Genomic DNA, 17,917 nt, shown 5'->3' with positions numbered 1-17,917 from the left:
AGTTGCCATTGGTGTCATTCATTCAAATCAATTGCACTTTTATTGCGCTATTATTTCTCTGTACACATATGATTTGTGCTCTAAAACTATTATACTACTTTATACTTACAGATTTATACATTATGATCATCATTACAGACCGTGTCATCTGCGACGGACCTTTTGTTTATATCCTCTATTTTGAGTGAAGGTACTTTGAGGTCAGACCTGTAGTTCAGGTTTTCCACCACAAGGAGAGATGCTGAGTCACTGTAGAATCAGAACAGCCCCTCCCCCCCACCAACACTCCCCTCTCCTCCTGCAGTGTGCATACAGTATCTTACAGTCGTAGGTTTTTTCTTAGAAAATAAAGCCAGAGTCATACGCATATTCCCCAGATATAAAACAGATTCAAATATTATTACTTCTGAACATTGACTTTTTGTTGTATTGTACATATGTATGTGGTTATAAGATGAAAACAGAAAGTAAGTAGCCCTTTTATAAATCTGGGACTTTGCAATCTATTTCTCTTCCCTCATTAACCCTGTTCAATATCCTCCCACATGTATTCCCAGGGTACCTGTCTGACGGTGCCAGCCATTGCAGTGTAAGACTATCGAGGCTGCATTGTCAGAGTTTGGGGAAAGCGCTTGCGTCAGAGCTCCCTCTCTCCGTATAAAAGGCGCCCGTGCTGCAGCAGTGAGCAGTCGTGGCTTAGACTTGAGCCGACCTGACAACTACACACACATAGAGGAGAGGGAGAGCAGCCTTGTCCTCACCATGAGTAGCATCGGATATGACCCCTACTACTCACCATCCCCGTCCTACCGCCGCTGGTACGTGGAGTCTCCCCCTCGTGTCTCTCGGGGCAGGACCCATGCCGTGTACTCCCCCCACGCCGTGTCCTCGTCCCGGGGTCAGTACTCCTCTCCAGGCCGCGTGCTGCTCTCCTCCTCCTCACCGGCCGCGTCCCTGGAGCTGGAGCTCAGCCAGGCAGCCCAGATCAGCTCAGAGTTTCGGGCGGTCCGCACTCAGGAGCGCTCCCAGCTGCAGGACCTCAATGACCGCTTCGCCGGGTTCATCGAGAGGGTGAGGGAGCTGGAGCAGCAGAACCGTGCACTCGAGGCTGAGTTGATGATCCTGAGGCAGAGGCACACTGAACCGTCCCGCCTGAGGTCACTGTACGAGCAGGAGGCCCGTGCACTGAGGGCCGCTGTGGATGAGGCCAGAGCAGAGCAACAAGCCGCCCTTGGACAGAGAGAGCGTCTGGAGCAGACCCTCAGTGCCCTCCAGGGACGATATGAAGAGGAGGTCCTGGCTCGGGAGGATGCCGAGGGCCGGCTCATGGAGGCCAGGCGTGAAGCTGACCAGGCTGCTTTGGCAAAGACCGAGCTGGAGAAGGGCGTCGAAACCCTTCTGGAAGAACTCGCCTTCCTCAAGAGGGTCCATGAAAGTGAGCTGGCTGAGCTCCAGGCGCAGGTGCATCTGGGGGTGCAGGTCGCAGTCGAGTCCGAGGTTGCCGCTCCGGACCTGTCGGGGGCTCTCCGGGACATCCGATCTCAGTACGAGAGGTTGGCGGCCCGAAACATCCAGGCGGCGGAGGAATGGTTCAGGGGCAAAGTGGGCACGCTGACCGAGACGGTGGCCCAGCACACGGATGCGGTGAGGAGCTCCAAAGACGAGGCGGGAGAGTACAGGCGGCAGTTGCAAAACCGCCTCCTGGAGATCGACGCCTGCCGCGGCCTGAACGAGTCCCTGGAGAAACAGCTGCAGGAGATGGAGGACAAGCACAGCGCAGAAATAGCATCCATGCACGTGAGTGTGACAGGAATTGTGGTTACCTGATACCTGACTTCCTGTGTTTGTAATCATGTCTGCACTATCTGGCGTCTAATGTGTCGTTTTGTGCTTAGGATACTATCGGAGACCTGGAGAATGAGCTGAGGGGCACCAAACAGGAAATGGCCCGCTATATGAAAGAGTATCAAGACCTTCTGAATGTCAAAATGGCCCTTGACATAGAGATTGCTGCATACAGGTGAAAGTTGCTATAACCCCACACAAACCCAGAATGTTAGTAAAGAAAATGTAAATCCTTTGGCCACACCAGGTCATTAAATGGTATCCAGGACATGAAATGTGAGTTTGAATGTGCCCAGAAAGAGTTGTATTTGTTCATGAGCTGATTCTTCTTGCAGGAAGCTTCTGGAGGGGGAGGAGTCTCGCTTCAACGTGGGCGGAATCGGAGCTGCGGCGTCTCTGTACAGCCACAATCTGTCGGCCCCCTCCTACAGCCGTCCCGTCTTCTCCAGCATGAGCTCGGGCACCTCCTACCTGATGACGTCACGCCTGCTCAGCTCCAGCACCACCGAGGGCTTCATCTCCGCCAGCCAGGCCCCACAGGCAGAGGCCAGCCCACCCGCCGAGGAAGAGGAGGAGGAAGACAAGGAGGAAGAGGAGGAGGAGGCAGCAGCAGAGGAGGAGACAGAGGAGACCAAGGAGGAAGAAGAGGAGGAGAAGGAGGGAGAAGAGGAGGGAGAGAAGGAAGAAGAGGAAGAAGAGGAAGCTAAAGAAGGGGAGGAAGGAGCCACTGAGGCTGACGAAGCTGGCGGTGATGATGAGGAAGAGGCAAAGGGCGAAGAAGCTGAAGCCGCGGATGAAGAAGGAGAGAAAGATGACAAAGAAGAGGAGGAAGCAGACAGTGAGGTGAAAGAAGAAGAAGAAGAAGCGGAGACCAAGGAGGAGGAAGGCGCCGACGATAAAGGCGACGATGCCAAAGACGAGCCAAAAGAGAAGGAAGAACCAAAGAGCGACGAGAAGCAGGAGAAAGAGGAGAAAGCCGAGGCCAAGGAAGTAGAGAAGGCTCCAGAAAAGGAGGAAAAGGCTGCCCCAGAGAAGAAAGAGCAGCCCGAAAAGGTAAAAGAGGAAGCTCCGGCCAAAAAGGAAGACAAGCCCGCACCGGAGAAAGCGGAAAAGGCAGAGAAAGAGGAGAAACCTGCAGCCCCCGAGAAGAAGGAGAAATCTGATAAGGAAGACAAGCCTGCGCCGGAGAAAGAGGAGAAGAAAGAAGAGGAGAAAAAGGAAGAGAAGGCCGCTCCGAAGAAAGACGTCAAACCCGAACCAAAGAAAGAGGACAAGGCAGCCAAACCCGCAGCCGCAGAGGACAAAGGCAAAGACGCTGACGCCAAAAGCAAGAAGTAAGCCAGTCGTAATCACAAATCTCTGCTCGTCTCGATACTCATAATAGAGGCATCTGCTTGTTCCATGGTGCTCAGTCTATGAAGTACAGTCGCTATTTACAGCAGCCTTTCAAGGTTACCTGCTTGCCAATATCCAAACTAGTCCGTTCTGATGTCCGTATACACTTGAATGTAACATGCGGAAATGCTGGATGTATGTGTGTGTTTTGGTGATAGAATAAAAACACTTCTTACAGCACGTACAATGTGTTTGACTTATTTTGGGAGTTTTGGAAGAATTCTTTGGGGCTATAATATTTAATGGAGATGGGGCAGGTACAACTCTTGTGCTTTATATGGTTACTTTCCTGGTTAAATAAAGGTAAATATGCTGATTCTTGTTATACAGCAAGTTCAATGGCTTGGTCAGTAATATATCAAAAAAATCTGATTCAAAATTTGTGGGTTTTCCTTTTTGGATATTTCTGAAACTACCATGTAAACAATAGGGGAATAAAAGCTGCTTATCCCTTTGAAACTCACCGATCCCAAATGAGCACAGCATAGTCAAATAGGTCACGAGTTCGCAAACCTTTAACACCAATTAAAATAGATATATCACCTTCCTGTTATTCACCACACCTAGATCAACATCAAGTCCACTAAAATGGGTCTAAAAGGTGTCCAAACTGGGTGTAACTAGGTCTCAATAAGTAAAAAAAAATATATATATATAGATGTTGCTGCCCATGCACAAGTACCACTAGTTTGAGAACCACTGTTTTTATATATATTTATGTATTTATGTATTTCGAATATATACATAATGATTGGGTGGGCTAGAATATAAATAATTGTGTTTTCTGTGTGTCGGAACCACACCTCACGTACACCCTTTCCAGTCTCTGTCTTCTAAATACCTCCCAGTCTCTCACCTCAGTCTCTCCTCGACATTTCCGTTTATCTTCCACCCTTGTTCCACTACTATTCATCTTTTTGGACAGTCAGGATGAAAGCCCAAGTTGTCTCTGAAACATAAACTGCAACAAAACAATTCTCCTTCGTCAACTTCCTTGTTCAATAAAGTTATTTCGCTTTAATTTGAGGCTGTCCTTGTGAGTGACATCCATTTTGTGTTGGCTGCAACATCCTCATAGCTGAGCCGCATCAAAGTAAGAAATTCAGCACTGAAGCCAGGCGTATAGGTTTCAGTAAGACGTATATATTTAGAGCAGTGTTTTTCAACCACTGTGCCGTGGAACACTAGTGTGCCGTGAGATATTGTCTTGTGTGCCTTGGGAAATTATCCAATCTCACCTAGTTGTTTTTTTTTTTTTAAACAAATGCATTATTATCCACAAATAATGTACCGTTTTAGAGTGTCTATGCTGTCTAGTGATCGGCAGAGTAACCATATTATACTCTTCCATATCAGGTAGTTAATTTCTTTGAGACAAGAGAATTAGTGATGTATTGAGGCATTGTGGCGAGACTATATGGTGCTTCTATTCAAGACACTTTGATGAGAACATTTTCTGCTGGTGGTGCCTCGTGATTATTTCAATGAAAAAAATGTGCCCTGGCTCAACAAAGGTTGAAAAACACTGATTTAGAGGATGTGATTCAAATAACACAGCACGCTGCAACACTAATCCACATTGTCAAAACACGCTCACTTGACAACTTGTTTTACGTGGCTATCAATACTTGGAATGGTTTATCCAATCTGTGCCATTTCACCTGATTTTCATTTGTCACACACATTCCAAGTAATTGACTCGTTGACATAACAACGAACAATGAGAAGTGATTTCCTGTTTCGATCCAGCACGCCAAAATAAAAGCACACAGCTCGTCTCATTGATTAGTTCAGCAGGTGCTTGCAACATTACAAGAGTGTAATTGAATACACGCATCGTAAGTGTTTTGTCTGTTAATAGTTAGGCAGAAAGAAAGTTGAACTAATGAATAAGATGGTGCTTTTATTTTGGCGTGCTGGATCAAAACAGGAAGTCACTTCATGGGGGGTGTTGTTATGATCTGAGTTAATTGCACTTATCTATTTCAAGATGTGTTTTATTTGTCAACTGAGGATGCGCACTATGACCATGCACACTGGAATCCTTGTTCAGGTCTCTCATGTGGTCAAGTTTAAGTTATTTAAAATATTGTAAATTCTGAATTCAATCATTTTCCTGAAAGTTTATGCATCCACGGACTGGTTTGATCTATTCTTATCATGCTCCAGTGTTCCTTTTATCTTTATAATCGTGTACCTGTGTGTGTGTCAGCCCTCACTGCAGAGCTACTAGTCCCAAGAAATCACAAGAGAGAAATGTGAGTTTGTTGACATTTATTGAGCAAATGCTGCTGGGAAATTGGTCATGATGACTAAGACATGGGATTGCAAACAGTAGCACCTCATTTATTTTTGTATTTAAATTCAAGTCCTCCCTATGCATACAAGAACGCACATATCGGCGCATGTACAGTGATTGATTTTTTTGTATTTTTACTGTTTCCAGTTGCAGTCAAGTAAACATAACAAGACACTGATAAAAAGCATGTTTAAGGCTAGTAGTCTTAAGTAGGTTGGTTAAGCTTCAGGTACTTGATGTAATATGGTTATATGTGTCCATCATTCAGTTTCCCTGGGACTTTCTTTGCTGTCGTTGGTGTTGTTAGTTACTTCTTTTTTGGCTCAGTAGATTTAACATCACAACTCACAAGTAAGGCTTCTTCAGCGTGATCAGTGTAGAGGACCCTCCCTCCGTAGCTGCCCCGTTAACCCTTTAGTAGTGCTCCAAAAAAAACAAAAAACTACACGTCTCACTCTCCCACCCTTAGTGCATTCATTGCTTTGATATATACTCTTTTTTACAATGTGTTCCTATCATACATAGGCATTCAAGGAGGATGTGGCACCCTCTCCCCTGAGCTAGCATGCAGCAGACCCCGCCCCTTTCCCTCCCCTTGCCCCGAAAATGAACCCGCAGAATCACATAAAACAAGGGGAAAAAACAGAATCAAATACCACTCTCGTTGCTCCGCCCCGTTAAAGCTTTCAGTTGTCATGCACATTGGAGATGTTTAGCGTTTTTTTTCTTTTTGGCTTTGTTTTCTAGGATTGAGTTGTGGTTATCTTGTAATACATCGCTCTAGCTGTATGATTGGTTGATTGCTTCATCTTCCCGGCCTCCTCCGAATGCAGCTCGACCCCTTCCGCCATGGCCGCCTTCCTACTCCGCCTCGGTGGCCTGCTTCACGGGCTGGGCCGGCGGTTTTTCCGTCATCTTCGCAGCCGCCACTTTCTCCGGGACGCTGTCCTCCGCCTCCTTCACCGTCTCCGTGACCGTGACGGATTTGGTGACGCGCTTGGAGCCGTCCTCCCCGGTGGTTATGGTCTCCACCGTCTTGGTGATGACGACCTTCTGATTGCTGTCGTCTTTCACCGGGCTCTCGTCGACGCCGTTGGCAATCACGTCTTTGCCCTCGTCCGCGTCGGGGCTCTTCTTGTCGACGTCTCCGTTCATGGCGGCGTCTTTCTTCTCCGGTTTGTCGTCTTTCGGCGGGGTCTCCTTCTTTGGGGACTGGGCTTTAGGGGAGCTCTCTTTGGGGCTGCCAGGCTTTGGAGATTCAGACTTGGGAGACTCTGCCTTAGGAGACTCTGCCTTAGGAGACTCTGCTTTAGGAGACTCTGCTTTAGGAGACTCTGCCTTGGGAGACTCTGCTTTGGGAGACTCTGCCTTGGGAGACTCAGGTTTGGTAGACTTAGGTGTAGATTCTGTTTTTGCAGCTTCACTCTTTGCGGCGGGTTTTTCTTCTTTTGCATCCTTCTTGGCGTCATCTTTGTCCTCTTTCTCATCTTTCTCATCTCCACTTTTAGATGCTTTCTCATTGTCCTCTTCTTCCTTGTCATCACCGGCTTCTGAAAGAAATAACGAGACAATGAAGGGATACCAAGCGCTACCTCAAAAAATGTTAACCATTAAAATACAAATACCCTTCATGGTTTTTGCTCACATGCCAGGTTATATTATAATAGTTCTTATCTATATTTACCAAAGAAGTTACTATTTCAGTTATTTAAAGGGTATGTGGGATTTTTTGTTTGTTTATAATTCACATGCATTACTTTATGTCCCAGATATGAGGCAAACATGTCAGAAATGTTATACATGGTCTTTTCTTTTCAGTTCTCAAGCTTGTTATCCAATCAGAAAGCAGACCCCACGTTGGGATTCCAAATGACTAAAGCAAGTTTCCAATAAACCAAAAAAGTAAGTGTTTATCATAGTTTTACTTCAGTTAAGTGGCCATTTTATGAAGGAAAGTTGGGAAAAGGGTTATTTTTTTTGTTTAAACTTTTAAGTTAGTGGCATAGATAAAGGGATAGATCCAGACATTTATTATTGGTGTAACAAGGTTGGCATGGCGACAGTTTAAAATGCTAAGCTCTACTCATGACACTTCCTGCCCAATAAGGAAGCGAAACAATAAAGATCACACAAAATGTCAAACCTGTGTGTAATTGTAAACTATGCTAAAATGTTGTGTTGATTTCAAGCTCAGTGCCAGAATTGTGAAGACTCTGAGCTTTAGGGATGGTTGTACTTGTAAGCACTTTTTGAATCAAGAGACATTTTTCTTTGCATGTACATTACAGCTCGCTAAAAGTATTCAGAACAAAACAATCACCTTCTTCAGCTGCATCTTCCTCTCCTCCGCTTCCCTCTTTTTCCGGAGATGCTTTAGATTCTGCAGCTTTGGAGCACAGCACTGTCTCCTCCACGACCTCTTCTCCTTCCTCTCCTCCCTCATCCCCTCCCTCCTCATCCTCACCGCCCTTGTCTCCTTCCTCATCTCCTCCTTCCGCGTCGCCGCCTTCCTCCCCCTCTTTCTCTCCTTCCTCTCCTGCCTCTCCTTCACCTTCCTCCTCTTCGTCTCCCTCTTTGCCCTCTTCCTCCTCCTCTTCCTCGTCAGCTGGGGCACTGGAGCTGACTTTGGCCTCAGAGGCTGTTATTGCTTCCTCGTCTTCTCCCTCTTCTCCCTCCCCTCCCTCCTCTGCCTCGTCTCCTCCTTCCTCTTCCTCTCCTGCATCCTCATCCAGAGTAGCCGACAGCTCCTGGGCGATCTCGGCCAGCGCTTCGTCCATCTCAGATTTGTCGTCCTCCACTCTTGTCTCTTCAATGATCTCCTCCACAAACTTGTGCTGAACTCTCAGTCTGGGAGCCTCAGACTTGGACTTGGAGATGGTTTGGCGGTATGGGAAAGTGTTAAAGTGTGTCTCTTCACCTTCCAGAAGTTTCCTTTGCACAAGAAAATAAATAAATACATCAGTTGTGGGTGACATCTGGGTAAAATGTGCTTTGCATAATGTTTTTAGCCCAGTTCATTTGTCTTTGCATGCCTACACATGTAATTATGGGTAATGCCAGGTTGTCCACTCATAAATGGCATTGCAGATGTGTTCATCACAAATGTGAAGTGTGTCTCTCAGCTCTAAATCAAAACCTTTGACACTGATTTTACCTGTATGCGGCAATCTCAATGTCAAGGGCCATCTTGACATTAAGAAGATCCTGGTATTCACGCAGGTGACGGGCCATCTCCCACTTGGTGCTCTTGAGTTCATTGTCCAGTTGATGGATGGTCTCCTGAACAACAAAAACATACACATGTACTTCTTTGGTCTAAAATATCAACCTTGATAAAACAAAGTTAGTGCATAAGACTCCTCTCTTGCTTTAATGCTTGCATTCTGACGCAGTAAGATCTTCTGCAATTGTTCAGTGCCTTGTTTTCAAGGGCAGCCCCCACCACACCCCGCCCCTTCCCAAAGCCTGTGTGGTGTGATGTGAGGACACAACAGGAGCCAATGGACCATCGACCCACGGCTCTGACTCAGCATTCAGAGAAAGTGTATGCGTGCTGCGTCTCCCCAACACAGCGCCAGAAGTCATAAATTATCTCGTTTTTTTGGAGAGGTACTGAGAGACTGGGGAGGCGCTAGTGCGCACTGGACCAGTATGACGCAGCATTTAATTTCAACACCCACCGCAGCGCGCAGGACAACAGCAGTGCGTAACTTTTGTTAGATGTTGTTTGGCTTCGTTTGGTTGTTCTTAACACACAGTCTACATGTCAGTGACCTCACATAACCTCACATAATAACCTCTAAATCTCTTTTGCAAAACGTCTCGTATGTATTAAGCTCTCGAGGAGGGAAAAATGCTTTTGCTCCTTTTCCAGATCTGACAGGCCTATCATTAAGACATAGACTGTAGCACTGCAGAGTAGGAATGCTTTACCTGGAGGCTGCCCAGGTCGCTGCTGTGGCGGTCCTCGATGTCATTGAGCTGCCGCTCGAGGGAATCTCTGGTGCCGCGCACGGACTCCAGCTCCACGGTCTTGCTCTGGAGTTGACGGCGATATTCTGAGATCTCGTCGCGCGCAGACTTGATAGCATCCTTGTTCTGCTCTGCAGCTTCGGTTAGTTTTGTGTAACGATTAGAAAACCAGGCCTCGACGTGCTGCAGGTTCTGTGTGGAGTGGCCCTCGAGCTCGGAGCGGATTTCGCGCAGAGCATCGGTGATGTCAGCCTTGTGCGTGTCCACGCGCTCCACGCGCACCTGTGCTGCCTGGATTTGTGCAAGTAGCTCGCGCACTTCTTCTTCGTGGTTGTTGCGGATGAAAGCCACCTCGTCCTGAAGAGACTGAACTTTCTTGTCGAGCTCTGACTTGAGCAGCTCTGTGTCGCTCGTGTCCTTCCTCAGGACCCGGATGATGGCCTCGGTGTCCTCACGGAGCCGAGCCTCGTCCTCAAAGCGCTCGCGCAGCCGCTGGATGTCCTCTTCAAGACGTTCCGAGTCTAGGTGAACCTGCGCCTTCTCGCGGTGAACCTGCTCCAGAGCCAGCCGCAGCTCGTGCAGCTCCTGGTCGTATGCGTCTCCCAGCTGAGTCCGAGACACCTGCCTGTCGCGCAGTGCCTGGATCTCTGCCTCGAGCTGCTGGTTGTGCTGCTCAAGGTAGTGCACCTTGTCGATATAGACAGCAAAGCGGTCATTGAGCCCCTGAAGCTGCTCCTTCTCGGAAGCGCGCGCATAGTCCCCGTTCAGATTGAAGTCTGCGCTCTCCACAGTGCTGTGTGCGCGGGACACCGGCACATTGACGCTGCGCTTGTAGTTCACAGTGGACGCGGGGCTTGCGCGGGACCAGGACTGGGAGCGGAAGCCGCTGGACGGGGACCCAACGGAGCGGCTGTAGTAGCTCCGGGTCTCCATGACTCTTCTGAACGGGCTCCCAGCGGAATCCATGTCTCACTGTGACAATACAGGAGGCACAAAAAGTGGGTCTGAGCGCACGTGGAGGTGTGTGTGTGGTGTGTGTGGAGTGTGTGCAGATGAGGGATGTGGCTCTGAGCGACTGAGGGCATCTCTCTGCGAGCCTTTTATATGCGAACCTCTGAGCCGGTGCCGCTCAGTGTTCGGCCTCAGAGAGAGAGGAAGAGAGAGAGGGGGTGCAGAGAGCGAGAGAGGGGTGCAGAGAGAGAGAGAGAGAGAGAGAGAGAGAGAGAGAGAGAGAGAGAGAGAGAGAGAGAGAGAAGCCCATGCATTTCACTTTGATGTTTGGCCATTTAGCACAGCCATAGATATAATAGAATTGAAACACGCGTTGTCTGTGGTCATTTCAGCACCATGGACAGCGCTCGGCAGTAGTTCGTCTCCACTTTTCTTGAACACTGGACTGAACAATGGAGGAAATATTCTCAACACATCCAACGACACAGATTGGCCAGTTTATGTAAAGCTGTAAATAATAAGACACACACTGAATTCTGTGAGCCAAATATAAATCCTGCTGTGGAATGGAAGCTTATGTCTAGCACTTCCCACATGACACAAGTCACCCAAACTCAGACCCACACACTGCGGTCCCTCTGACCACCATCATGCATTCACGCACACACATCATTCATCCTGGCCTGCATGTTTTTAGTGGAAACCTGAGCACCCACCTAGACCCGCACACCTTCTCGCTGTGAAACATGAGTGCTAACTGCTGCACCACCGTGCCGCCGCGGTGAGCCTTTCAACTTACACACGGTCCGGGATTCCAGTAATGCAGAATGTCCCACTAATGGTAAAGCTTCAGCGTGGGATGTCTTTCTGGTCAGTTGACCTCGTAAACAGTTAAATTGATGTTCTGTCCGTCTAAATGCTTTACTCTAATCCGAGGTTATTTTGGTCAATGTTAATGATTGTCAATGGTCGTGAATGTGCAGAAACTGCTGCGTCAGGAGCTTGCAAATGCGTCTGTTTTATTCCATTTGTTCTTTTTTCTTTTGCCAATATCCAGAAACAATATCCTCCAAAGAGTCTTTATGCAGGCCCGCATGCAGTGATTTATCCAGAGGGTTGTTTTCCTTCTAATGTCATGAGGGGAATGCAGTGGCAACTTTATGCTTCAATAAATTATTATTGTAAAATGTATTGAAGCATCCTGTACTATGGCTGAAATGCTTTACTGCACAAACCATAAGCCACATAGAAAAATGCTTGGGTTCATATTTTGAGTTTGGGAGCAGAAAAGCCACTCGGCTGGCCGCACCTCGGTGTACAGTTCAATTCAAAACAAAATATGTATGCTTTTGAATGGACAAAAGCTCTCAAAATGTCATCCATAACAGATAAAAGTCATGTGACTAAAACCCAATAAGGGTGTGACGCTTTGTCACTGTGAACCTCTAAAAGCCACCATCACTCACTGGATTACTCAAGCTCTTAATGGCTGTCTGGATCTTCCATTATTGCTTTCCATTGATGTATGACACTAATGTATCAGTTGTATGAGGTCAGATCAACTAAAATAGCCAGACACTGAGGTGAGATTATTTTTAGCTCTATGTAAGTCTAATACACTTATGCCAGTCACTCCGGTCACTCTTCCATTTAGACATGCACTGCCTTCTTTGTTGCTGACCATTTTAACAACCTTTAGATGTCTGGTCCAAAATGTGTCCCCTCTGAGCGCCTGCTGAACGCCCTCTGAGTCTGTGTAGCCATGTGATAACAGACTGGCACCAAGGTCTGTGTCCTTCAGGCCCAAAGACAGGCAGCCAGTCCACATCAGCCCTGAAGTCCAGCGCACTGCAGAAAGCTTGGAGGCTTTTCAAATAGCACTGCAGCAAGTAAATGAGCCCATGCCAGTTTAGCCCCAGTATGCCCCACTCCCTGTTGGCCTCTCCCTTAACACTGAGCAAGGACACAAATGATAGTGTATCTGCAATCTGAAACACATTTCATCCTCTTGAAATAACTGACACTGACTATGTTATATACTTTTATATATATATATATAATAGACACATTTCTCTCAAATATTATTAATGCTGCTCACAAATCTGTAAAATTCTGGGTTAGTGAACTCTTTATCAAGAGAATCCAACCCACCTCACAGATATGGGATATTAAAATGCTGATTTGCATACGATGAGAGAAATACATGAATAAATAAATACAGAAAGAAATAAACACATAGATACATATATAAATAAATATATACATTTATAAATAAATACATACATAAATACACACACACAAACACACCTACACACACACACATACACACATATATATATATATATATATATATATATATATATATATATACGCTAAGAATGAGCGAGACATCGACTCACTGATCCATACCACCCGGATGTACAGTGCATTTGGGATGTCATTCGGACTAGAGAAGAGTGGTCAGATGGTGACTCAGAGAGGGAAGGTAGTCCACACAGAAGGGGTCTCACTCCCAGAAGGAACAAGAGCAGACATTGAGGACAGTTACAAGTGGCTCCTAGCCATGCACGGAGGGTTCCACCCCAAATCCAGCACTCTGAGACTGTACGCTAGCCGTAAGGAAGGAGGCCGAGGACTAGTGAGTGTGGGAGCCACTATCCAGGATGAAACATCCAAGATCCATAAGTACATCAAGGACAAGGCTCCAACAGATGATGTGCTCTCAGACAATGGGGAACAGAAGATGAGGTGCTGGAGGTCCCGTCATGGGAGGACAAGCCCCTACACGGCATGTACCACCGAAACATAACTGAAGTGGCTGATATACAGAAATCCTACCAATGGCTGGACAGAGCCGGACTAAAGGACAGCACAGAGGCTCATCATGGCTGCACAGGAGCAGGCCTTGAGCACCAGAGCAATAGAGGCCCAGATCTACCACACCAGACAAGACCCCAGGTGTAGACTGTGCACAGAGGCCAAAGAGACAATCCAGCACATAACTGCAGGGTGTAAGATGCTGGCAGGGAAAGCTTACATGGAGCGCCATAACCAAGTGGCTGGGGAAGCCAGGGGCTCAGAGAAGAGCTGGAGAAGGCCTGGAGGGTGAAGGCATCAGTGGTGCCTGTGGTCGTTGGGGCACTCGGGGCAGTGACCCCCAAACCCCGTGGAGTGTATATGTTAACACTTATAATAATGGTACATGAGTTCATACATAAGTTTTCATGAACTTTTGTATGAATTAATGTATGATTTTATGATACATTCATACATTACTAAATTGTGACTTCTCAGTAACAAACATGATTAGTTGTTGGTTCATGGATGACTTAATCTCTGAATTAAATGCGTAACTACTGTAATGAATGTACATGAAAATCTTAATAATTCATCATGATCATGAGGATCACAAAAGAATGTCATGAATTCACTAAAACAGCAATGAAATGACAATAAAATGATCAACCAATCATGATCATGAACATCATGCATGAACATCATGACTCAAATGGAGGAAATCTACTTGCAAATTATGTCCCCTAAACTAAAGTGCATTACCTTAAACTGTTTAACCTGTTACACGTTTAATTCAGAGATTAAGTCATCCATAAACCAACATGTGATCATGTTTGTTCCTGAGAAGTCATGATTTAGTAATGTATGAATGCATCATAAAATCACATACATTAATTCTTACATAAGTTCATGAAAATCATGCGTGAACTAATGTGCCATTATTATAAAGTGTTACCGAAAGTAATATTAGCTTTGACAGCCACTTTTCTTCATAATAACAGGTGAATGTGCCAAATTACATTGGTTTGTGGTTTGTGAATTCGTATTCAAGCCAACATCTGCACATGCCGTATTTCCGAGTAAGGTCATTCTGATAAGAATGTTAAAAACAAAGACATGATTTTTGTTTCATTAGAGCCTGGTATTTCCGTCCCACTCTGCTGCTGATATGATCCTCTATAAACGTTTATGCTGAAGCACAGGGTTAGTGTGACCTTTCATTTAGCTGACATAATCATGTGGAAGCTCAGCACTGGGTCATGATAAATGTTTAATACTTGAGGCCAAAGATTTCCTCTCGTGTAGCATGTGTAAGCACCATGTCTGCATTATTTAGGGCCATTTCAGAAAATGCAGTCGAACAGTCTTATCTAAAAAGTCTGGCACATCAGCAGTGCTAAAGTACAACCGACTTAATATTATGTAATCAAGCACAAACGTCTGTTGAATTTAAGTGTGCAATAAAGACTAGACTGTCATTCACAAGACTGTTTTACAACACGGTCTTCATGAAAGATTTAGAAACTGTTATTAACTTTACATCTATTCTAAAGACAAATACCACATTCCTTTCCTCATTTGACTTATTTAGTCAGAATCCACCGACCTCATGGGTGCTCTGTCCCATCCAAATTAACAAATATGGAAATGGGTGATATACATGAGCAGCATGTTTAGAAACATATTTTACTACAATCATTCGATGATAATGTAACTTTTTTATCAAACCCACAATTTAACTTTTTAAGGGCACATATATTAGACTTCTAAGCAACCATGAATTTGAGATTGGTTAAAAACCACACAATGGACACGGCAACCACTCACAACACTGTATAAACGTATCCAATGTATCTTCCACAGACGGGATGTGTTGACTCTACAGTGAGATCTTTCACCCCGACCCCCTTACTCAAACACAGTAAAGCTGACATACAGAAGGGACTTGGGACTGCGGATGGAAACTAGCCTTGAGCTAAATCTGGCATATTTACAGCACTAGTTATCTGCTCATTAATATGCACTGTCCCATTCAAAAATAAATACATAAATAATAATAATAAAGAACTGAAAGATAAGACAAAAAAATCAACCATAGAAATATTTAATTTTAATGTATGTTTCCTTTGTTACACTTCTATCGCACTTTAAAAGCTTCACCAAGAGGGGAAAAGAGAATCCTTTGGGAAAATCAATGTTCCACTCTGTTTTAGCCATTTTCTGGTGCAATATGAACCTGTTTTTCACACATAAATAAAGTCGAGGCAAAATCGGGCCCATATGGATATATTCTCACAGTAGAGTGTTCAGCAGAAGTTAAAAAAACGGCAGTCGTAGCTAGCGCTAGTTAGCTGTTAGCATTTGCAGGATGGGCGATTCCATGAAAGAAGTGGGGCAGTGTGGCAGCCAACAGACGGCATCTCTGGAATCGCCCATATATGGTCATGTTTGAAAACAGTTAAGGGGAAAACAATTTGGAGAAAATTCTAAACTTTCTCTAATTATTCAAAAACTACTGTAACAAATGCTGAATTATGAATATAGTTTCTACTAAATAAAGATACAAAGACATGGAGAGGAGCAAAGTGGTTCAACAGCCCATAAATACATTTTAAAAAACGGAGAATGCTAACATGATGCTACATGTTAGCATCGGGCTAATGCTAACGGTTAGCTAGCGCTAGCTACAACTGCCGTTTTTTCACTTCTACTGCACAATCTGCTGTGAGAAAATATCCATATGGGCCCGATTTACACTTGACTTTCTTTGTATGTGATAAAAAAGTTTATATTCCACCAGAAAATGGCTAAACGAGTGAAAAAGTGTGTTTCCCAAAAGATTCTATTTTCCCCCTCGGCGAAGCCACGCCCCCTTCTATGACGCGATGCCGTCTGTATCTATCAGCGCCATTGGCCCCTCCAACCACCACTCAATAAACAAAACACATACAATCATTTATTTCATTTATTTAATTACAGGCATTTTTTTATTGGAGGAAGTTCCTCAGAAAACATACATCAGGCTTGCTTTACCTACAGGTTTTAATAGTAGGTCCTTGCTTCATTTTCACAACCCACCGCTCAAAGCTGTGGGTTCATGGTCTGCATTAGCATCGGCTTGTTTGTGTTTGGAGATTCGTTTCGTTAGCCTCTTTAGACATAGCAACATCAAACCTGGAATGTTGACAGTGTGGCTAAGTGGTGTTAAATCTCCGCTTGTCCTCTGGCATCACACCCTGGGCGCTTGCCTGATAAGAAAGTCATCGAGGACGGTGTGGGCCACAATGACTGGACATAACCGTAAACACAACGCGGAAAGGACACTGCGTCTATACTTTGCCTTTTTTTTAATCTACTCTTGTCTCATTCACTTTCCCTCCACATCCTTTATTCCATGCTTTGTTTTCACCGTTCATCTTCTTTATGTGTTTTGCCCTAGCCTTATTTCTAGCACCGTAACTACACCTTCTTCATCTGTCCTCATTTGTCCTCTGACTTACTTCCTCCTCCCTCTACAGTAGTGTCTGGCTGGCTCTTCCCATTTACCACAGGGCTTGTCTACGCTGTGGTAACATTATCGCTTTTCTGCTCCGTGCCTGCATCCATCCTCCACAGCCTATGCATTCATTGGCTAAGGTAGCAAAAAAATAAAAGAGAAATGGGAAAAGGGAAAATATTTAGTATATAAAGTCCAAAGTTTTCATTAGTTGGACTGACTTAAGAGGAGCAATGTGTATAAAGGACACATTTTTTAGCTTTTCTCTACACATTTTCCACCTTGAATTGTAGGACTTGTGCATATGTGCAAACCCAGTGCCTTGACAGGGGGATTATTGCAGCTTCAGCTGAGGTCAGGAGCGCTGTTTCTATTGATTTTGGTAAAATCCCTAAAGCTTTTTTGAGCTTTGCTGATGCATATGTTGGACAATGCGATCTATATATACCTGTTACATTTAGAGGTGGGAGGAATGCATTTAGGAATACATTGAAAACGCTGCACAAACTCCCCAAAAAAGGCGTGGTCAAGCACAAATTTGTGATTAATTAGCTCAGGCCAAAGATAGCCATGCTCGGGTTGAAAAAAGGGTGAAAAATGTGTATTACAGCAGTACAGCCACTGATAAGATTGACTTCATAAACCATTTGGAATTGATTTGTATCTGCTTCGTGAACTTTTCCTTCCGATCAAGCGTCTATTTGCAGCGTGCAGGGAAACGGCGTGAGCTGGAGCGTGAGCTGAAGTCGTCTAGCGCGGATGCATGGGCAGCACAGAAGGCCCCACCCAGAGGACCCGAGTCAGCAGAACACTTGACAACACACTGTCCTGAGAGAATTGACCAATCAACAATCTGCCCGCGGCCGGTTAAGGCTTTCAGAGGAGAGGACAAAGGGTGGCGCTTAGGTCCCAGGGTAGTTTCCTCGACCCATGTGATAGTTAACGATGACCCTCTGTGGTCCATGGGCGATGACCCCCCCGGCAGTGGTGACTAAAAGGCTTTTAATAAGGGTTATCTGGCAAACTGTGGAGCCGAGAAGCCCATCTTCAATCTTTTTCACCCTGAGAGCTGCTTTGTCATAACAGGAAATGGCAGAGAGCAACTCATTCAGAGACTCATATAAGTAGCAAAGCATCTATTATAGAAGTAACATGTTTTAAAC

The 17,917-nt window shown here is 45.4% G+C and overlaps 2 protein-coding genes across 3 annotated transcripts; one reads left to right on the top strand and one right to left on the bottom strand.

Annotated features, from left to right (window-relative positions):
• Positions 1–672: 672 nt before the first annotated feature.
• nefla (neurofilament light chain a) lies at positions 673–3,427 on the top strand. Its single transcript, XM_079582709.1, has 3 exons — positions 673–1,797; positions 1,896–2,020; positions 2,181–3,427. Exons 1-3 carry the CDS (start codon positions 763–765, stop codon positions 3,181–3,183), a joined length of 2,163 nt encoding a protein of 720 aa, XP_079438835.1. The 5' UTR covers positions 673–762; the 3' UTR covers positions 3,184–3,427.
• Positions 3,428–5,514: 2,087 nt separating this feature from the next.
• nefma (neurofilament medium chain a) lies at positions 5,515–10,608 on the bottom strand. Of its 2 annotated transcripts, none has more exons than XM_079552576.1 (4): positions 9,473–10,608; positions 8,694–8,818; positions 7,860–8,470; positions 5,515–7,089 (listed from the first exon to the last, which is right to left on the bottom strand). In XM_079552576.1, exons 1-4 carry the CDS (start codon positions 10,475–10,477, stop codon positions 6,401–6,403), a joined length of 2,430 nt encoding a protein of 809 aa, XP_079408702.1. In that variant the 5' UTR covers positions 10,478–10,608; the 3' UTR covers positions 5,515–6,400. The 2 variants fall into 2 exon arrangements, with proteins under 2 accessions (XP_079408702.1, XP_079408703.1); XM_079552577.1 differs by having other exon boundaries at positions 5,515–7,086.
• Between the last annotated feature and the right edge of the window lie 7,309 nt (positions 10,609–17,917).

The sequence above is a fragment of the Gobius niger genome (genome assembly GCF_951799975.1).
Source record: "Gobius niger genome assembly, chromosome: 2".
Taxonomy (NCBI): Eukaryota; Metazoa; Chordata; class Actinopteri; order Gobiiformes; family Gobiidae; genus Gobius; species Gobius niger.
Note: the sequence above shows the minus strand (reverse complement) of the source record. Positions and strands in the feature narration are given on the sequence as shown.